Here is a 23,663-nt window from a genome sequence, read left to right on the forward strand (position 1 = left end):
TTGGCTAACAAGAGGGCTAAATTTAAAGATCATATTTCCTTGCAATTCAGATGCAATAAAAGAAATTATTTCAATAACTACACTGGTAAATCAAGGTATGAATTGTTATGGTCCCATCCCACCACATATCAGAAGTATCACAAAAGAAGAGAGGTTTTGCAAAGTTGTTTGGTAATCCAAGGTACAACTCCAGTCCTAGAGCCAGGAATGTGGTCAAAGGCATAGGCAGTTATGGTTTAGGAATCTCCTCAGCAAACAAAAGAAATGAGAAAAGTATCCCCTCCCACACTGAACTTTCCTAGAGTTAAGACACATTGGCAGAACAGCAAGCAGGGAATAAACTACAACTACACCTGACCAGTCCCTGAGATACTTGGTTTAGCCCTATTCACATATGCAAGCAAAAACAAGCTCTTGTATGAAAGAATATTCCTGAGAAGAGCCAGTGATTGTAATTAAAAAAAGCAAAAAATTAATACATCCATAAAAACTCGGAAATTTGCTATCATGAAACCAAGATCTGACTATGTAACAGTAGCTACAAAAAATGTGATAAAACAGACTGAATATATCCTGTGCTGGAATACAGTGCAGTGACAGACATAGCACAGACAGAGCAGAGGAACAGTTATTTCGAGAACTTTCTTCTGAGACTTGGGTTTGTTGCTTATCTACAAGTTAAAGATCCTTACCTAGATACAAAATCTGGCAACCAAAATCAGCAGTACAACACACAGAAGTCAGTTCTAAAGTGGGTGATTATCAAAAGCTCAGTTTATACATTAACATAACTGAAACTAGACAAATGAGAACAGATGTTGTCTTGGGGCAATTATTTACCATTGCTAATGCATAAAAGTGCAATAAATGTAGCTATTAGCATAGGAATTATTTCATCCAGCTGTAATGTCAACATCAGCTAAATTAAATGAGAAAGTAATAAACCTGAAGATATACTTTTCCTTCTCCATATTAGAAAAACAGCATACAAAGTGAAAGCAGAAGACTAGAGAAAGAAACCTTTGTAATGTCTCCCACAACCACATAAGAGAAGAAGCAGAGCCAAGTGCAAAGCTTACCTGTTGCTCTACATGTGAACATCAAAAAAAAAAAAAAGTCAAAGGGTTCTAGTGGTCCGACTAAAGACCCATCCTGCAAGTGGTTAATTTTATTTTACCTTAACACCTGGAATGCAAATTTCCTTCTTCTACAGCCTAGGCTTGTCATATTTTGTGGGAAAAAAGGCAATGACAAGATTTGCAACCTATGGAAGAGGTAATATTAAGAAATAGATTTTTTTTTCCAGGTAATTCTTGATTTGCTGAGTCAATGAAAACTCCTTCTGCTTTCCAAGTTGTTTTAGTTAATATGGTACAAGGATGAGTGCTATACAGGGTGTTGAAAATGGTCAATGGTCAGCTGCAGAAACCTTGAGTTCTGTTTTTCAACTTGAAATCTTAAACAAAGATTTAAATAAGAATCTCTTTCTTTGACTATGTGATGATTAGTAGGTAAAAGAATGGAAATAAATGAAGGCTTGTCCTACTGTTAATGAGGGAAAAAACCCAAAAAACAACACACCCAAACAGTGTCACCAATGAAAATTTGGTGGCACATGAATCTTCAGAACAGTAAGAGAGAAATTGATTTGCTCTTGAATCTGACATTCTTTACTCTACAGGTGATGGCACTTTTCTGCCCTTTGCTCAGCCATGTGCCAGAGAAGATTTAAACTGAAGATCATCTTCAATTATACTGCACACAGGAAGGAGAAATCACTTTTTTCAATTAGTTTAATGCAGCATTTAACTCAAACCTTAGTCTTACCCAACCTAAGACAGCCTCTATTATATAAACTGCATCTACTTTATCCTTTATTTCCATGACATTTCTGACAGTAGTTCCTCATGTCATACAACTGATAAATAGCATATTGTCACCAATTCTCAGTACTTTGTTGCAATAACCAGCTGTGCTCAGTCCTGCTCCTCTTCTGATTGTCTGAAATTGACTATGTTCACTTTGCAATGAGAATTGTTTACCTCAAGATCTGTGTTCCCAGAATCTTACAAAAGCTGATCTTAACATGAAAACAGACAGAAAATATATTTTTCTTTATTTCTAGAGGTCTTCTCTTTGTTTACATATAAAGTAATTGGGAACCCTTCCAGCTTATCAGCCTATTTTTGAAGCACAGTCACAAAAACATATGTTTTGTGTAAAGCAAGAATAAATTGCCAAAGACTTCTTGGCCTTTTAGTCCATCACTATGGTGTTACAGCACACCAGAATTCTGGCTAATCTAGGATTAATATGCTCACTACTTCCTATCCCAGACAATGTACTAGAATTCATGTTTTACAGCACAATAATTTTTAACTAATCTAAATTCATCTTTTTGATCATAAGATCATGCTTTTCCTTTGCCAGCAAGCTATTTATTGTACAGCACCTCTTTATGCAAAAGCATTATAGCATCCAGCAATGGGAATAAACAAACAAAACTGATCTGCATATTCATTTTAAATAAACACATATGATGAAATTATAAAATAAACCTTTCAGAAAATCTACAGATGTCTTGGCTCTACAAAATCGAGGTAGTAACCTCCCAAATACAGATGCCTAATAATTTCTGATGATTTATATTCCTAGTTGGATCAGAGCAGGATGTATGAAAACAATCAAAAATGTTCTCTCTACTGAGCACTGGGCAGCAAATATTCTGTATGCTGATATACAAGCAGATGGAGACTTTCTGGAGTTTAATAATTCCTATTTTAAAAGCTGTTGTCATCATTTATATTTTAGTATCATTTAAAACCACACCTAGGATTGTGCTGAGCAAAATAGAAAGCAAACAGAGCAGGCAGACCAGTCAATGACTAGAAGGAGAAAATGAAAAACATTGCCCAAGCATGGTCAGTTTTGGAATCAAGAGTTCCAAAAGCCCAGCTGAAGTCCACTTACAGGTAATTTTGTTATGAGTAACTAAGCCTGCAGACATCCACTCAGATGAAAAAGATGCCTTGCCTTAATTCAAAGATTTAAAGTTGAATTCCACTCCCAGATACACTGGTACATGTGAGGAAAATTCTACTGTGTCAGTGCAGCTACTTCAGCTTCCGGTTGATTAAATGAGACCAAATTATGGTCTCATTTGGTCTCTAATCTGCTGTCTGACTTTAACAACTCAGAGGTTCACACGGAAATGTTACATAGCTTTTCTGGAATAATTCTAACAACCCTCTTCTTGCATAAGGAAAAAAATATCTGATGACCTAACAGAGAAATTAACTGTGTGGGCACAGATTTGGGGTACCTTGTCATACATACCTGCTGACTTAACTTCTCAGTATCTAGTACTCATAAATATTCAGGGTGGTCTTACCTTTTATACATGAAGGATGGTCAACAGTTGCCAAGGCAATTTACATAGGTTATGCTAGGACTTGGTGGGAACTATGCCTTTAGCTCCTGCCCTTCCTCCAGCTAAGCTGTAGCAAAAGTGGCACTGTGCAGGGGAACACCCAACTTTTGAGCCTAACCAAACATTTAATTCCTACTCTGAGTCAGTAGCTTCAGCCAGGTAGAGCTGGACTGGTCAGAGACTTTTACAGAAAAGACCATGGATGTCACTACTTCGGGCTGTTACACACAATCCAACCCCCAAGACTGATTCCAATCTAGGATCTAAATCTCAAAACAAAAATATATACTCAATCCACACAGAATTAGCAACTTCTATTCAAACTATTCCTACAGACCAGTAATACATAAATGCTTCCTTCTTCACTTTACACAACAATTAAAACTTCACTAAACATCAAGGTATTAGGATTTAGAGAAGAATTGGTTTTGTTTTGGTTTTTTTTTTTTTTTTCCTTTTCTAAAAATGAGCTAGAGAGTCTCTTTGGCTTGTCAAGATAATTTTGTATTTACCACAATAAAACTCTCTTTCACAACATTGTTTCAACATAATTTTTTCCCCCACTATGCTATGTCATCATCTATTAGAGATAATGAAAGAACAAATGCAAATAAGCAGTCATTAAAAATAGTAACAGGGAGTAACACCTCTGTCAGGCAACCTTGGAACATTTGTCACAATTTTAATCATACATTATAATAGGAAAGTATTTTATAAGTAGTGATAAACACAACTCACCTAACTATTTTTAATATTGAAGGACAAACTCTTTGCTATGGTAAACCAACATAATTTCACAGCAAAAATACAATGTGATATGTTGATATGCTAAGTTTGGCAATTCCAATATGAAATAAAGTTGAAAATTAATATAGCTTTATTAAATGTGACAGATACAATGGTGCCAAGTAGCTCGGCACAGAAGAACAAGACATTATCATAAAGTTTAGATGGACAACTGCATTAATTTTCAAGTAAATTTGACTCACTGTGGCAATAGATTTATTTTCTCTGAGAAGCTGAGATGGTTTCTTATGGCTATCATAAATATAAACTTCCATAACAGGCACAATTCTATGCCTGAACCAAGAGACTGTCAAAAATATTTGCATTAATATATGTAAACATTAAACTACAAACAGCACTGTAGAGGGCATATCTGTAGTTCTTTGCACTTGCTAGCTGTCTTCCAAAATATTCCTGCATACAGTGTTTACAATAAGATTAAGTCATTCAAGCAACCAGCTACACAAATGGGACAGGAAGCCTGAACCTCTGAACCTTGCCTCTACTCCAGAACTAGCATTCTAATTAGGCTACAAAGAAGGAATTTAGAAACACTGCACAACCATCTGTCTAGGAAAATCAGAGCTTAGCTACGATTGAAACAGGCAAGGTACATCAAGAACAACAAGAATAGTTTCTATGCCAAATATGCAAGGAAAGGTCTGGACAACAAAAACATGGGCTCACTGCTAAACATGGTGGGTATGGCACATTTGTTGTAAAGAACATCTGAGCACCTTGGACTGTTTTAAAAAGCCCATAGGTAGTAGATGTAAGTGAGCCTGTTAGTTATAAGACTGCATCTAACACACTGTATCCTGTGTCATTCTCCCAGTACCAAAAAAAAAGCTGCAGAAAGCTCAGTAAAAGGCAATAAAGATGGGTAGAGGCTAGAAAAACTACCTTGTAAGGAGAAGATGAGGGAAAGAGGCTTGTTCAGCATGCAGAAGTCTGCTTTTCAGGAAACTAACAGTAGCCAAAGGAGGAGACCATTGAGAAGACAGAGCCAGGCACTTCAAAGAGATGCCCACTGAGAGGACAAGAAACTGTAGAATGAGGTTTAAACTGAGTAAATGGAGTATTTTTTTCATGCTGAGGACTTTGAAGGCTTGGAACAAGTTGTCCATAAATGTTATGCAGCCTTTGTTCATAGAGGCTTTCAAATCTAGATGTAAAAGTCCTGAGCAACCTGGTGTAGTTTGTGGACCCTAGTTTGGATAAAATGTTGGACTAGATAATCTATTGATGTACTTTCTAACTTCAGTCATTCTGTATCTGCAATTTAAATATTTGTGTTAGTTGTCTACCATCCCATGTCCCACCTGTTCTGATGCTGCTGCAGTGCACACCTCAGCAATGAGGTCTTCCTGTCACCCACAATGCTCTTATTTAAAGAGCCTGGTCATGTTGGCTTGCTGACAGAACTGACAGCAAAGGATTCAGTAGCATCACCACTAATGCAAATGGAAGCACAAATGATCAATGTACATTAGCACTGACTCAGACTCTTGGTTGTCTTGTTGATCTATTCAGGTTCAACAATCTATAGAGACACAGGTAGTCTTCAAAGTGCAACTTCAAAATGTATGCCTTCAATATGCTCTTTAAATGTATTAGTACTTCAAGATGCCATTCCTCCAAATTTCTCCTCCAAATTAAAATCTTTTTCTCTTCCTTAAAATAATATGCATAGACTAAAAACACTTTTAATATATTTGCTTATATGAAACATGCTCTGTTTTCTTAAAAAAACAACTCCCTCTCTCCTCAAATAACTGCCCATTTAGAAAATCCTAAGACAAGACTTAAAAAGTACTGAGGAATCATCTAGAACTGCCTAGGACACATTTTCTGAATTTCGCATAGCAATTATAGGGATGTGACTAAAGTTTCTAATCACAAACCAATTACATGTTTTCAAAACTTCTACATCTACGCACATAGAAACAGAGAAGTACCATGAAAAACCAGCATGTATCACTTTAAGTGATTACACCACATTAGTCACCTTCTTAAAAGATTTCATAGATCATCATGGTTTTACTCAAGAAGAACAAAATTTGTCACCTACTTTCTTAATAAGCTTTCTCTTTCTTTTTGAAAAGTTCAATCCAGTGAATGGAGCTTGTCGTATAATAAGTCATTCCTTCAAAAGGAGTGGGACACAGCAGTACCCTACCCATAACCAGGAGGCTGAAGTAGATCAGATTACTCATATGAAAACTCTTTACTTGCAAGACTAAGTTTCTTATATTTCCTGAAAATCTTTCTAAGCCTGGTGAAGTAATGTTTAGGATTCTAGTTCCATATCTTTGAACATATCTGGAAATAATTACTAATGAGAGATGAAGTTTCTCACTTAGCTAATCAGTTCAGAAGATGAAGTTCTAAAATCCTAAATGCCACTAAGAAAATATATCCCCACAGACAGAAAGCAAGTACTGAATCTGGTATTTAGTTCTGTTTCTTAAGGCTGACTTATTTCAGTCACATCCTGTCAGACAACACTATTTGCTAAAACAAAGAAACATACTTCTATTGATTTGAACAATCACTACATGATGCTGATTGAGAAATGCCAGGCTTTCTGAAATCAGTCATTTCCATCAGCTCTTGAGAAATAAATCAAGGAAAAAGACATTTATGTTACCTATTTGATTAATTTTGAGACTCCTTTCTTCTAAAAGACATCACTGTCTTGTAACTCTTTCCCTTATCTCACCTTCCACATTACTTTGGTCAGCTCAACAGAACTATGCTGACAGACAGCTTGTCACCAGAGTAGGTGCTGTGGAACTGCAGCACAGGAAAAGGGCATCTCCTTCTCATGAAACAGCAAATGGAGAAGAAATTACTTGTGCTGTGCTTTGCTTTCCATTCATACACACTCCATAACTAAACATTTCTGTCTAGTTCGCAAACTGTTGATTCCATAAATTTTCCACCTGTGATGAAGAATGAAAGCCACTGCAAACGTTAAGGCAATTCTCCTGGTGAACACCCTCCACACATTACTTATAGACTCATCTTTCCCTTTTAGTAGCTTCCTGTGTGAAAAAAAATTAAAAACTGGATAGTGTGAGGAAAGCCTGTCCTCAAGAATTGAATTTGGGAACTTCATAGCTTTTAAACTCCCCTGAGACTGGGGGGAAAAAAAAACCTGAATAATTGAATTGATCAACTTGTAACTGATCATTGACATCCATTCCTTGACTGAAGTTCTGTGATTTTCAGTCTTTATATTTGCAGGTTGTGCATAATTCAAACATACACTGCTTTCAGTTGCCTCACTTAGAATTACACTGGAGTGCTCATATGGGGTCTAAATGAAAATCCTTAGAAAAACGGACCTCCTGTATTCTCTTTCTATGCACTACAAGGTCTTGATTTTATTCTGCTCATGTATAGATAAACCCTTCAACATCAAGCATCCAAGCATTTAATAGCTCAGACTCCCAGCCTTTTTGACTGAACAAGGAAAAAAGTTTCATCAAAGTTAAAAGAAGTAGTGATAAACTAAGATAATGATTCAGAGTCTTCATTGGAAACCAAACAGCTCACAAAAGATACATATAAGTCTTTGGATGAATCACTTGCAATGAATCTTCGCACTCCCCTATATTTACCCCATCAAATTTATTCTAACTACTATAAAATCCAATATGCAAAAATATACGCACCATCTGCAGATAGATAAGGAAGTGAAAACCAGCATGAATCTATGCATCTGAATCCCTAAATACTTCCATTATGTTTTATGATGCTAATAATAGCATAGGGACTGAAGCCCAAAACTAAATCATGACACAGATAATTTAAAGTCCTTCTTTTCAATACTTGCATAGAAATAATTCCATCTGCCATATTCTTCCATACTGAAGAACTGGCTTCTGGATTGGTACATTTATGAGATATAAGGACTATAACTGCAAGGAAATACACTTTTGCTAACTGGGCTTACTAGTTTTTATTGCACTAACTTGCAAATCATTGTCTTTCTGTCAGAACCTTCTTTCCACTTGCCTTGTTTCATTTCTCTTAATGTTTTAAAAAATTGATCTTACTTTTTGGTAGTTAAATATGACATTCACACGTTTAACTTCACAATCAAGTGAAAAACAGGCAATAAGAATGACTGCTTTAAATGTCTGAAAATAAAAGGTGGAGAGAAGAGAATGATGCTATAGCAGTGCTAGTTTTACAAACACAAAATTCAAGACGTATCTCTTCTCAGACAGATTTAGTACAGCAGACTTGAAGTCAAGTGCAGAGAAATAAGTAATGCCAAGCAGAGAGCAGATGAGACTTGTCAGAAGAAATAAATATTTTTATGCGAACAGAAACTGTACACATAAGGTACATTCAAAAATGTGAAAGGCCTTAGAAGGTTTGCTAGGGGAATGACTAGCTTCTAACTAGCACCTGACCCTATTTTATCAGCAAGTACATATTTTGTGCTTAAAAATTCAAAGTGTGACCTTCTTAAAATAGTGTCAATCTACTGAGTTGAGTAAACAAGATTCCAATGCATAAAGAGAGGAACCTGTGCAGAGGAAACTGAATTGCCATTGCAAGGACACCTTGATTTCTCCTTTTTTCTACTACAGATAAACAAACTTAAGTACTGAAAGGAGCGAAATGCTTTTCAATGTATTTTTCAATAATTTCTCACAGACGATGAAGTTACTTTTTATACCGTCTATGTAGGCAATAGAAAACTAATTAAAAGGGATATTAATACCCTGCAATGCACACAGAATTAATCCAAGTTATAAGGACAGAAGATGTAAACTGGAATAAAGCAAACTGAGGGGGAAAAGCCATCCAAGAAATGCAATCACTATTATAGCTTCAGTCTCAGAAACAAAATTAGTGTAAATTTTCCTTGATGTGTTCTGAAAATTATATCCTGCATGCTAATGAAGACCCAAACATTTCACCCTGATTCCTGTTAATATCAAAATAATTTTTTGCTACTAATTATGAATTTATATTGTCTGCTCTAGTATAATTTCATTAAAGTGATAACACATCATTTCTGATGCCATATCCCTGGACCTAAAAGAAAAATGACTACTTATTTTTGAACAACAAGACCAAGAAATATAGATTATGTGCTTGTAGAGAATTACTAATTCTATATGGACTAGTCATCCAAACAAAATTTAGAGAGCATGAAACACCTAATAAATCTTATTGGCACATAGGGATTAACTGTTTTCACATGCATAGAGGTTCAGAAAATAGATCATTACTGAACAAATTTTCATTCCAGCATGCTTCAAAGCTCTGTAAATTACAGGATGTTTTTAAAGCATTACCCCTTACAAAATGCATATACCAATTCAAGATGCAGCAACAGAAGTTCTGCATCTGGAAAACCAGTTACTAAATATTGAAGTTAGACCATTAATCCTGCATTTTTTTTTTCTCATCCACTGCTTGGAGCGAAAAGAGACACTTAAAAAATGAAAATCATTAATGAAAAAGATTATAAGACAAAGGAGACCCATAGTTAATAGAAGAAAATAACAATTTGGAATATAAACATCAACTCTTTCAGCTTGTATGGAAAGGAAGTTGGTTTAGGAAGAGGAGAAAGTAGAAAGTGACATTTATCTAAACTGATTCAAATATAAATACTCCAGACATACAGATCAGGTTCAAAGTTCAACTCTTGGAACATCCTATGAAATTTTAGCTTGGATTCTGTCCTAATCATTCCTTACCTCCAAAACAGTATCTATACCTTTTGCTGTTGAACCTGTTAATATAACTTGGAGAAGTCAATATACACCTGCCATGGAGAAGATCTGATAGAACACATTTTGTATATATATATCACAGTAATCCAAAATTTTCACTTTATAGAAGCTCTGTCTGTGTGAAGTTCACTGATATACAGTGACTAATAGCCAGTTTAAAGTTATTATTCCTTAGCCTAGATTGATCTGGACTGATTCCTTCTGCTGGACCCCATAATTTTTGATAATATGTAAAGTTGTGTTTACAGCAAAGTGCTTCTCTTCACCCTGCTGCCATGGTGCTGCAAGAAACCACACATGTATTCTGTGCCCTTGAGCATGGTATGAAAATAAGGGGAGGCACTGAGAAAAAGCCATGCTTAAATACTTGCAGCATCCTGTCTTAATTAGGGGCATAGTTAGCACGTCTGGGAGGTGATTATTCCCCTGTACTCTGTACTGCTGGGAGAGTTCTTTGTCTAGTTCTTGGCTTCCCAGTAAAATAGAGACACAGAAATACTGGAGCAAGTCCAGGAAAGGGTCATGAGGAAGCATCAGTCATATAGAGAAGAAGCTGAAAGAGCTGGAAATGAGATAAAAAAAGGAGCCTAAAGAGAAGGCTGAAGAAGGTTGCCTCAATGTGTGCAGATAGCTGAGGGGAGAGTGAAAAAAACATAAAGACAAGTCTCTTCAATGATACCTCATGAACAGAAAAAAATTCAAATTAACATATATTCAAATACTAAGCATTTAATTTACTCATTTAAGTTCATTTGAATTCAATCCATTCAAATAAATATTATTTTAAGGAAATACTGAAAAAGAAAGAAAGGAAGATGGCCAATGATTGTCTATAGAGGTAGTGGAGTCTCCAAGTCTGGAACCAATCAAACCCTAACTGCCTTCAAGAAGCCTGCTTCAACTGACCCTGCTTTGGGCAGGGATTTGGACAGGATGATCTACTGTGATTTGTAGATAAAGTTTCACTTTGCCCTTTACAGGTACCAAAGAAATAGCAATCCTTACAGCATCAAATATATCTTCATTTTACCCTGGAAAGACAACAAGGACCAAACTCAAAAGAGCTTAAGGAACTCATCAGGGAAATGCATCACATCTTAGACCAACACCTGGAACAGGCCAATTTACTACATTAAAGCTGAACTTTTCTTGATTCCAGTTACCAATAGCATAGAGAAGAAAGCAAGGGGAGGGACAAGTATGAATTTCACTGATGTCTCTAATTATGTCTTTAACTAATTGCAAAACATTATGGATTTAAACAAGATCCTTTAACTAAAATGTGCATTAATGCCCCTCATGAAAAATACATTGACCAGATTTGTCATTTGAAGGGTGACAGAGCAGTAACACAATTCTTACAGGTCTGGAGAAGAAGCAGCACAGCTGAAGTATTTAAAAGTCAGCCAAATCAAATGAGAGATCATGTTTTGACCAGGAGATCCTTCTGCTGATAGGTGATACAGAAGAAAAAGAGTAGTGCTCTTCCTCTTTAGGAGTCTGTCATAGCAGTGTAATCGAGTCCCAGATACACTGGGCACATGACCTTAAAAATTCACTGCACAGCACATTACAAGTGTCCTTGGCTACAACTGTCAGGAAAACCAGAAGGGCACTGTGGGTTAGCACAAAGGTGCATGTAAAGAAGCCCATGAAAGAGGCAGTCCTGTTTAACTTATTCTGTAATGAGTACAAAGCCTACACTTTCTCAATCTTACAAATGCTACACCACACCACCAACCTGGAGCCATATTTAGCAGAAAATACATTGCATTTTTAAAAATTGAAGCAGAGTTTGGTTTTTTATTCTGAGTTTTTCCCTTTCCATAGTTAGACTTAACAAAAATCCAAATACTTTTAGAGATAGTGCTGAAACATTAATCCAATGTCCACTTCTGACTTTAAAAGTAAAATAACTCTCCTATGAAACACCAAATAACAAGAGCCAGAAGGTAGAATATGTTTAAATTTTACTGTTTTAGCCAATTTTCTGTGTCAGATTGAACTTTGAGAAAAAACAAATATTTAGTGCATATTTAAAAAAAATATTCAAGAAATAAAAGGTATTTCAAACATTACAGTCTTTTTTCCCACTGCAATTCAAAAGCAAGAAGAGAGCATCTGAAGTTGGGTATGTGCTCAGGCTGGTTCTCTTGTACCATGTCAAAGTTCAATGTCTAAGTGAAAATTCCCATTGAATAGCTGTGGGAGAATAATATTTATGTAGACATTTAAGAGTTGGTGTGTTGGTTTGGGGGAGGGTGGGGAAGAAGCAGATATGAAAGCTTACCTAGACAGTAAAGGACCTAATATCCTGCTCTAAATGTACAAAAATATAGTTAGTAGTTAGTATCCCAAAGACAATAGCTAAGAGTTTGTCAGCAACCAAAAAGAAATACATATTTTTCTTCTTAAATAAAAGGGAAGATACAAAATTTAAGATCAATTAACAAAGTGGCACTTCAAAAAAATCAGACATTTGTATTGACAAATAATGGTGAAGATCGGAGTTATGTCAACAACTTCAGCTATTATGAGAATGCCATTGCAAAACCAAACAAAAAAAATCACAACAGTATACTCCTTTTGGATGCCAGAAAAGTGGTCAAAAATCCGTCCAAAAATTAAAATATTATAAATACATCTGCAGTCTTTAGCACAATTATTAAGATAACTACAAAAAGAAACAGAGAAAGTAAATACATGCATTAAAATAGCATGTATAAGGACAAGATTTCATGTGTTCAATTTCTAATCTCTGTACATGACAGCTGGACCCTTTCCAATGTGAAGGTTGCTAAGGAAAAAAAAGAGGAAAAACAAAAATAAACCCCAAAAACAACAACAAAGAAATTTACTAACCTAGAAATACTAAAAACAGAAGACCACCAGATGGTCTTTCAGTCTTGTCCTTAGAAGCCTAAGTTACCTCACTGTCTGAGTAATTTCATTAACCTCCAAAACACAGATGGAAAACTAATACACCTCATCATTCTTCTCAGTGAGTGTTCTGGTCAACCTACTGCCTCTTACTTTTTTTTTTCTAGTGATGCAAAAATATATATTTTTCCCCTCTTCCCCCCAGTTCAACAGCATTTTGTGCAAAATTCAGCCAGAATAGTTCAGCAGCAGCTAATCCCCCTCTCTAACATCAGTCTGTGACCTCCTGTTTCAAATGCTGCTGGGCAGCATCTCCAGCAGCTTACTGGCATGAATCTAATTGCCTTTCCACTACTATATAATGGCTTAGGTTCCCCTCTGCTCCACCCTTACTCTTTGTAATACTACAGAAATCAATTTACTAGATAAATAACATTCAATCTAAAGTCACATTTCTTCTCATTCTAGTCCACTGAACTATATGTATTTCAGCAAAATAAAAAAAAAAAAAAATTACCACTGTCTCTTTAAACGACACAATCTTTTCATTACTCATGGAGAAACATTAATGTGTAAAATACAAAAATAAATCAGGTAAATGCCCCCTCTTTCTTATTTAATTGTTTTCTTTACATCTGAATTTTTATTTTTACAGCTGGCCACACTTCTTGCAAACAGTTACAATTAGTTGCAAAATTACTTTGATCACGCTTATGCTATCCCATTAAGTCTAAAATCACGCCACAGTAGTGGCAAACAAGGGATTTTTTAGAATTTCTTTCTGGGAAGTGTTAACCTTTCATTCAGATTTTGGTCAACAGAAACATGACATGGAATTTTTAACATATGCAGGAATTGGAACTTAACTTCTTTAACATAAATAACCTTGTTCTTCAAGAAATGAGACCACAAAATCTATGCAAATATTGCAATTGACAATTGATATTGTCTTCTCAGAATTTTATTATGTACTACAATATCTGTCAGTCCTATTATAGTTAATCACAGTGAAAAATATTCAGGGAAAAAATATTCTGGTTTCAGATATATAAAATCCTCTGATATTATTCAAAATGGTATTATAGCATTTGGAAGAGCATCAGCTCTTCACATTCCTGGAATATTAAAAAAAATTTCATTCAAAGCTTCCCTCTATTAGGGAATCTATCAGAACACCAAAACTACATGAGGGTTCCTACAAAAAGCTAAATGCTTTATATTTTTATGGTCACACAATTTATGACAATGTCAGTGTGATCAGATAGTATATAATGTCTTACCTGGGCACCAAAAAAATCAAAAGCTTAAGGCACTTAACATACAGTAGATTTTTATTGTTTGCTTAAGAAAATCTGGAAGTGGATCACTAGGTCTTATGTTGAAATTAATTAAAACTTACAGTGACATTTAAAGTCTCTAAAGTAAGCATTTTTTTCTCAATAAAGCATGAAAAAAATGTATTACACTGTAATGGAAAACATGAAATACTTTTATCTCAATAAATAAATTCTCTTTAAACTACTATTATAAAGTTGAGTAGAAAAATTCAAAAAGTTGATACCAACTTCACTTTCAAAAGACTTCTTGCTCATTCAATAATGGGACACCAACCAAATTTCTAATGAAGTAACAGAGAAGAAAATCACCTGGCTCAAGGCCAGGTCAGTAATTTTCCTGATAATCTGTTTTAGGTTTGTGACTCCAGCTTGACTGTCTCTAATACACTAGTCTATAAACTATCTGCACAGGAGAAAAATGAACCACACACAAAAATCAGCACTGAAAGCTCTGCATTAATCACTCACCTAAGCATTTTATCTTTCAAAAATGCAAAGGCATCTAAGATGGAATAAATGTATATAAGTAAAGAACTCATTGCAAATGAATTCCAAGTGGATGAAAAATAGCCAGATCGACAGGAGCTGTGTGTGCCAGCAGCAGTGCTGCTGTAGACATCCTTTTGGATTTCACACCATCAGTGGCCATTACCAACATTAATAAAAGCCATCTGGCCTTAGATGGCTTTATGTCTATATCTCATTCTTGGTTTCAATGGAGTTCTTTGTTCAGAGAGGTAATTTGGAAACTTTTTGAGACTAGGAAAAAAGAAACAAATAGCAGGCAATTAATCATGGTAATAGTCCTTCCAAAGGTCAGACTATTACTTTGAGCAATGAGACCAATCTTCATCCTTGAATTTAATTTCAGGGGGAGAAACAAAACCTAATTTTGTGGTCATAAATACTGAAAAGGAAAATCAACAAGAATGCAATCTTGTAACTCATGCCTTGACTAATAACCAAAGAGATCTCAGATGCTTTGCTTTCAAATATCATCCCAAGATCACTTTCAAAAATAACCATCAAAACCTGACTGCCAAAAATCAAACTGCATAAGTGTATAACTTGCTCTGCACTAAGCAGCCTTACTGAACTGCAACACACCTGTTCAGAGAAAGTTGTGAGAAAGCAAAGATGTTTTCACTTTCCTCTACAGTGATGAGGGATTCAAACAAAACCATCACAGGACATCTACTGAATGGGTTATTATCTGGATGCAGTAGTTCACTTTGTTGAAATTTGAGTGGAGAATCGTGGGGTCTTGGAGGAAATTGGGAGACAAGAAACTTGGCTGCACCATGGAGGCAGCAGCAGGGCTGAGATGAGGATGAGAGTCCTGAAGTCACATGTCTATTTGCAGGTCAGTGCTTTGCATATAATACCACTGAATAATAAAGAAACTTGGCAAACCACCACCACATCACATTTGACCATGAGCAGGCTTTATTATTGTAATTAATTATTGAAGCAGCTGTAGCTGGTATTCCTAATACCAAGCAGTACTGCTTTTGGTTGAACTATTCTCAAAGACATAAGAGGTTTCCATGTCTGGACTTCAAAGGGGTTTAAACAGAAGTTAGACACTGCTCAAAAGGAACAGCTCAAGCCATGTGCAGAAGACACAAGTCCAGGCCTCTGTAAAATCATCAGGTCAAATCTGGGTTTTTTGGAACAGGTTTAGCTGAGGCATCAGAGAAGGACATGATCTCCTAACATGCATACAAGTATCTGTCTGTCTTTAAGTATCTAAATACCTCTGCAAATGTGAAACACCAAAATCTAACTTTGTTGAAGAAGCTTAAGTTCTTGAATCTTATATAAAAAGTGAATTCAGACATTAAATTTTTAAAAAAATATTTATCTGTGTTCAATTTTGACTAAATCATCCATCTAAGAGTCATTACATATTAGCCCTTCTCTTCTCTATATACACAATATATGTGATTTATAGGAAAAATGGAAAAGGTGATTCATTCTGCTATGAAAAATATTTCCATTTCAATATTTTTGTCTGTTATGCATATTGAATAAGTTAAAAAGAAAAGTAAGACACCTAATTACGAGTGAGAATAACTTCATTTTGACAGTCAAGAAATACAGTGGGGGTTTTATCATCTAACATGCACTCTGTATTTCAATGCCAGATTTTATCTTTCAAAATAATAATTAGCAGTAGTTTTAATATATTCTCAATTATAAAGAATTATCATTTAATGGATAAAATTTCCATAAATGTTAGGCAATACATTGTGTTAGCCTATTATGTTCTGTATTATTTAGTTACTTTATTAAACAGTAATAGCATTCACTTTCTTACAATCAAAATTTTAAAAGGTTCTTTAAGGAGAGAGGGAAGAAGCAAAGATAAATTATGCAACTGAAAGGAGTGATTGTTTTTCTCTTTGTCTCTTTAGTGCAAATTCTTCTTCACTATGTTTCCCAGACACCATCTGTTTCCAAAACAACTCATCACCAAACATAAGAGAGAAGATAGAAGTTTCTTATAGGAGCTAAACCTGCCAGTTTGCAGAGCAGTCTGAGCTTTTTCAAGCAGGAAATACATGACAGTACAGAGCTGTTAATTAATTAAAGATAGGCAATGGGTGTCACCTCAGATGGTGCAGTACACTATTTTAGGGATTTTCATTAGAATAATACATGGATTATTACTTTTTAATGTTGCTGCACACTGTTTTAAGAAGTCCAAGGCACATTTGAGCATTTAATAGCAGGGTTTGATTCACTTACTTCAGATTTGGAGCTTTTTTTAATTATTTTTAAAGCCTACTTTTAAAGCTTGAGTATAAGGGCACACTTGCTCAGTCCATTTAAAATATCAGTGAAGTCTTGGAAAAACAGAATCTAGCAGAAATATTTACACTGGGTGCTCATTCACACGTTCCAGTACCCTTTCTGTAGGATTTTGGGAGGTAGAAAAACCCAAGATGTATCCAGGTACATGACACCACGCAACCACAAAATCACTCCATCTCCAGAGAGGCTTATTCCAAAATGCTATTTACTGCTACCTCTACAAATCCATACTGGAACAGCAAGGTACCAATTTTTCACCTGGTTATGATATGGAGTTTAATGATGGCACTGTGCTTACTTTAAAAAAAAATTATATTTTTTTTCTTTTCCTTCTCTCCATAGTCTAAGGGAACAAGAAAAAATTATTTCTTTAATAAGGAGTGGTAAAACGAGTTATCATAAAAACACATAAATTCTTTTTGCAAGTTATACAACTATTTATAAAAAAATATATAAGAATATAGACTGCAGAGAAACCATCAAGCTTTATAGATTCCTGTCATCCACCAATGCAAAACAATTGCATACAGACTACATGTGCTGTAATAAACATATTAGCAAATATCACTCTAAAATTGTTTATATTATGTATTCTGATCATACCTCTAACAGATTACATATTTTTCAAACAACAAATCCAAGTCAAATATATGATGTCTCTTCCACAGTTCTCCCTGTCCTTCACCATCATTCAAAACTTTTCTCTCCTTTCTGTAGCCCCTGTAATTTATTTCAGATATGGAGCATTCCTTACCTCCCACTGCCTTTCCAGATAATTTTATAGCTATCAGTAGACTAAAAAGTGCTTCTATTGTTCTCCTGGTGGTTCTGTTAGATTAAATACATTAGCATGGTCACATATACACATTTCACATTTTCAACCCTCTCTGTTTCATAACATAATTTTATTAAGATGTCATCCTTCATATTGCCCACATAGAATCTAAAAATCTGGATTATATTATTTTTCCTTAGTTTAGCTTTTAATCCATCTTTTTTTTTTTTTTTACATTTTATTACTGCATTAATTTATCACAGGTTCTGTATTCCTGACCTCAACATATTTAATTACATTATAGACAACCATCTCCGCTCATGCTCAATATTCTGAACAGTTCACTGAGTTCAAATGCACAAAATGGTCGTTGCCACACATTTCATTTCTGGCTTCAGCAGTTGTGATCTTGTGCTTTGTTACTAAAAATAGAGCTGCTTCCAACTACCTGAGCTGGAAACCTAATTACAGAGCCAGTAAACAGTTCTCCTCCCCATTGAGCAAATGGCAGAATAAGGAGTCTGCTAATGCACTAGGGCTCCCATGGTCCTGTGGGTCTCTGAAATCTATCAAGTGTCATTTATTTAATCATTTGTGGCTGTTTGCATCATGGATAAATTACCATTTAAGTAAATAACTGTTTGACTGTTGTAGCAACAAATCAGGGAGAAAAAGAACAATCAGCTAGTTTTAAGAAAATTTATTCTGGCTTAATTCTCTGCTTGCAGAAATCAAAACAATTTCACTGAAGTAAATAGCATATTGTTGATTTTGACTAGGTAAGAGTCTAGTTCTATTTTCTGCAGTAGGCTATTAGAGGACTGACTGCAGCAACTTAAAGATTTTTGATAGTTATTTCTGTCACATACAGGCAAGAACAAACAACTGCCACTGTAAGAAAGCACTTTCTTCCCTTAAAAATACTACTCTCAGCTCTGTCTGCAGTACAACAGCACATTGGCTGGAAAAGATTCCCTGCTGAGAAATCTTAAGGTAGAAGTACCCATGGGGTTTAGATGCTCCTCTGCATTTGAAAATGAAACACTGGTTTCCCTGTTCCATTGGACTGATCCTTATCATGTAGCCTAATACAAGCTTTGCTGGCAACAAGGTTCAGCTAGCAGTCAGTCAATAAAGCTCCACTCATTTTCAGCCATTATTGAGGGAACAAAATGTAGACAACACATAAGCAACTGTCAGAATAACTGTGATACAGCTGCAGGCCCAAAGAAAAACTAAGATTATGTTTAAGATGGGGTATGTTTGTTCATCCAAAATGACTTCTGGGGCCAAGACAGCATATAGCTTCTGGAATTACATTTTTTATCTGAATGCACAGTACAGGAATAAAAGAATTAGGCAGAAAACCACCAGAAAGACCAATTTTAAAAAGAATTTCTATTTCTCCTTCCTAACTTCGAAAGAAAGAGACAAGTAAATAAAACCTCCAAGACTGTACTGAACACATTAGAAGAATTTGGTGGACAAAAAGAGTATACAAGTGAGCACAAATTATTTGCTCATCATCATGGTTCTGTCATGTAAAAGGCATACACTATATACCATCCAGGGACAGAATTGCTATCTGACCATAAATACATTATTTACACAGCACATTGGGAGATGAAACCATGAGCTCCCTGTTCTATCCAATCTTTATGGAAAGGAAAGTCAGGATGCTCTCAGCCAAGCAAACCACCTCCTATTGTGAAGGTAAAGTACACTGCCACTTTCTAGTAAAACTAAGTGGAAAATGAAGGCAAGACAGAAAATGTGGACAGAGGTGGAAATGTGTAGGACAAGGAAGCAGGAGCCAAAGGAGAAAAGCATGAGGAAGTCAGACTAAGGAAAATCATTCATATTTCAAGCTCTGGATATTCTAAAGAGTAGAATCAGAGGGAATCTTCTAAAAAAGCAGTGATGGAAAAACAGAAACAGAGTCTCAGTCTTTTCATCTTAACCAGATGAAATCAAGGAAACATCTGCACACCACAAGGCAGTCCCACACCATCATAACTAAGCCAATGCTGAAGAAGACAAGTCATGCACCAGGACTTGAGTTGCTGTGATTTGAGCAATGTTTCATCAGCACTGACACATCTTGTTTCCATGGTACTCTGGTACACATACTAGAGAGCCCCTGGAGAGAATCATAAGCTTTTTTTTCACAATTAAATCCATGTAAGTGTGTGTGTGTACACCCTGAGTTGAATAATGGTGGAGTGTGTGATGCTATTTAGTGCGTAAACAATATTAAAAATAAGAAAATCCCCATTTTCAATCCCTGATCAATCTTCTTCCTGCATTTTCAGACATGTCTTTCTGACCATTAGATAACATATTCATGTGTTGGATAAAATGTGCTTATTATATTAGGAAAAAGACCTCCAAGATGATGGTATATTCCAGAAAAGAATACGCAAAGGCATACACAAACATCATAAGCAATATTTTCCCTGCAATATGCTATTTCTTCCCACTTATTCTCACCTTAAGACCGAGATGTGATATTCTTTAACTCTGGCATTTATTCATTCAGATTTCAAAGGCAGAACACCAACTGCCACAGTCCTCATGTGCTGCACGGACCAACTTAAACATTTCAACCGCTCACAAGTATTTTTAGTTGGTCTGCTTCTGTTAGATTAAACTTGCCAAATTCATAGGGCAAATAAGATGTGCCTCCACCTTTCCATTAAGCTACTATAAAGTTTCCAATCCCCTTGTCAAAAAAAAAAAAAAAATACCCAGAGAAAGGAAGCAGATAAAAACATACAATATGAGGAAACTACTGAAAATAAGTTGTGTAATTCTTTAAAATATGAATAGCTGTCTCACAGAAAAAGCACTTTCAAAGTGACAGTCTTTAATGAATGAAGTAACTTTGTGAGTCTTGTATTGTTCTTGCCAAAAAATTACATCTTCCACCACACAGGTATCACTCAAACTTCAACCTTCCTAATGAATGCATCAGCATATGCAAAGACTCCAGAGCCAGAATGAGATTAATGGAATAAATTTAGGAATTTATTAACAGGAGGGAAGTGCAATAACTAAGGATTAACACATTGTTTCATTCAATAGTTTTTTGAATCAGAGGCACTGCTTAAAGAAACACACATTAGGAGACAACGCTGAAGTATAAGAAAAAGCTTATAACAGACTGAAAGTACAGTAGTTTGCTGTGTCATAGTAGCACCAGTTTCAAAGGAGTTTATAACCACATCTGCTCATGCCTCAAAGCCCTAGCAACCAACTCTACCAGACCTCCTTAATATTCCAAAAGATTCGTAAGTACTATCTGACAAGTGACAAAGTTTCATATAACACAAGTACTTAATTTTAAAAGACTTCAGAGGATTAAACACTCAATAAAATTTCTTAACAATTCAATAGCTAAAACCAGCTATTTATGTCTCCAGAGCAAAGGGAACCTGTAAGTAGGAATACAGGGTAAATAAATATAGACTCCATCACCTTACCTCAGCTATGTGCGGCATTGGGTTAAATCCACAGAGATTGCACACAACTTTCTTGCACTCAGTACAGGTATTAAAGTTGGGGGGATCCTTAGAACCAATATTTAGTCCAGTTTTACAAAGGGGACAAGACATTTCAGGTTGGCTAGCTTTCTCTGGTTCCGACAGCCCATCGGGTTTCTTAGCTTCAGCAGCCTGAGGCTTGCTATCTTTAGCCAAACCAGGTTTCTTTTCTAAATCAGATCCTTTAGTTAAAACACTATCCACTTTCAATGGCTCTGTTTTTTCAGTTGTAAGAGGCTTGGCTTCTTTCTTTACAGGAACAGCTTTTGGAAGAGGCTGAGCCTGAGCAGCCTCTTTGGGGGCTGCTTGAGGGGCTGGAGGCTGTGGTGGAGGCTGGGGCTGCTTCGCTGCAGGGCCAGGCGCAGGGGGGCCCGATGGCTGAGACCCTGCCTGACCCGCCGTGGAAATTAAATTTGAAGCCTGGCTGAAGAATGAAGCTCCAAATCCGAAGAGTTTCCCAGTAACTGTTTCTTGTGGTGTTGTAGGCTGAGGCTTAGGGGCATCAGTGATGCCTCCCAGGTTAAGGCTGAAACGCCTTGATTGCTCAGGAGTTTTCTGAGGTGGCTGGGGCTGAGGTGCCAGCTGTGCTGGTGCTGGCTTGGGTCCTGCCCCTGCTTGTGGGCCCTTGGGAGCTGGTTTTGTGTCAGGCTTTGGGGCTGGTTTTGTTGGTAACTTTTTAGGATCATCTTTTGTTTGCGCTGGCTCAACAGGCTTTTGAGCTTTAGCATCTGGTCGAGCCCCAGGCTGAGATGCAAGCTTGGGATCTGATTTCTGCCGGGACACTTGTGGAACAGGTTTGGAATCTGGTTTATCCCCAGCTGGATGTGTGTCCTGGGATGGCTTTGCAAGCTCAGGCTTTGGGGAGTCTGTCACTTTCTGCTGAGTTGGCGGTCGGGGACCTCCCAAATCCTGCTTCTGCTCTGGTGCTACAGAGGTAGATACAGTATCTGCTGTAGGCTTCTGTACACTGGGTTGTTTTTGCTTATCTTCAGCCTGTGTTGGCTTGACCTGATCAGATTTTGGAGTGGCATCTATTTGCTGGGAGGTCTCAGTGGGTTCTGCACGAGGCTGTTTTGATTTTACAGGAGGAGACCCTGGCAAGGGTGTTGGCTTTTTTTGTGGAGGAGGTTTTTTCGAATCTACTGACTGTGAAGGATCAGGTTTTGGAGTTACATCTTTCTTCTGAACAGGCTGTGGCTGGGGAGATGGTTTAGCTGCTGTAGGTAGAATGGGTGTCTTCTGTTTGGGTGCAAGTGGCTGTGGCCCAGGACCATGACCTGGTGCTAGGTCACCTCCTAATGTTCTTTGCACCTGGCAGTTTAAACAGAGCCATTCACTGATCTGGGAAAAAAAAAAAAAAAAGGCAATTATAATTAAGATAAGACAAAGGTAATAAAATATACATAATAATAAGTTATTCTAATATAGGACTTGCTCCAATATTTTAAACTTCTGCATAAAAAAGGGAGAAATATCACTAATAATGTTTTGCAATTAACATGCACAGCTGATTGTTTTCATTCTTCTCCACATCACTGTGAGTCAAGCTATCACTGAGCCCATGAGTCTAATGGCTTCACATTCAGTTTACACACAGCTGAATACTGGAGGATAAAAACCCAGCAGAATGAAAAAAATGCATTGGAATTTCATGGGACCCAGTGATTCATTTACAGAAATAATTTGCCAGAATAATGACAAATACTGCTAAAATAGTTTAACACATCAAGTCTGCTGACAGAAAACAATAATCAGAATTATTAAAACACAGTGAATGCATAATTATCTTTAAGCATACATCTATCAAGCTCTTAATGCAGCTTATGCTTTTGGTAATGGTTTAAATTACAGAGCACAGGTATTGGCAGTACATATGTATCCAATGAATTAGCCATAGAGGTGTAAATGGTATAACACAGACTTATGAATTACCACCAATTTTAGGGGGCAAGTTCAACTAAAATCACTGACGAGCTTTGCCTGAGCCCTGATGGTATTTCAAAAGCCATAATTAGGTTTCCCAGAACTCCTTTGTTATTAGAAGTTTCTAGGGTAATTACTGCATATAACAGGCTCCTCTTGTCACACAGAGGAGAAGGAATAATGCAAATAATGTATTTACTCGTGCTTCTCATCAATTATAGTACCTCACAACTTTAAAATATTTTTTTATCATTCCCAAGCAGTATTACATGAGAAGGAAACCATATTTCTGATGAGACAGAAAAGCCCAGCTTCACCATCTGAGAAAGGATCAAATTGCCTAAAACATGTGGCCACGTGCTACTTTTCACACTTCCCATCACTAGTAGAAACATTATAGGCAGCAAA

The 23,663-nt window shown here is 36.3% G+C and overlaps 1 protein-coding gene across 8 annotated transcripts in view; it reads right to left on the bottom strand.

Annotated features, from left to right (window-relative positions):
- The window catches only part of PCLO (piccolo presynaptic cytomatrix protein), a 318,646-nt gene that overhangs the window by 277,150 nt on the left and 17,833 nt on the right, over nt 1-23,663 (bottom strand). For all 8 annotated transcript variants that reach the window (XM_021539594.3, XM_021539592.3, XM_021539591.3 and 5 more), the window contains exon 3: nt 21,273-22,673. In XM_021539594.3, the coding sequence (XP_021395269.2) occupies nt 21,273-22,673 (1,401 nt within the window). The remainder of the gene's footprint in view (nt 1-21,272; nt 22,674-23,663) is intronic.

This window comes from Lonchura striata, chromosome 5 (assembly GCF_046129695.1).
Source record: "Lonchura striata isolate bLonStr1 chromosome 5, bLonStr1.mat, whole genome shotgun sequence".
In the NCBI taxonomy this organism is placed as follows: domain Eukaryota; kingdom Metazoa; phylum Chordata; class Aves; order Passeriformes; family Estrildidae; genus Lonchura; species Lonchura striata.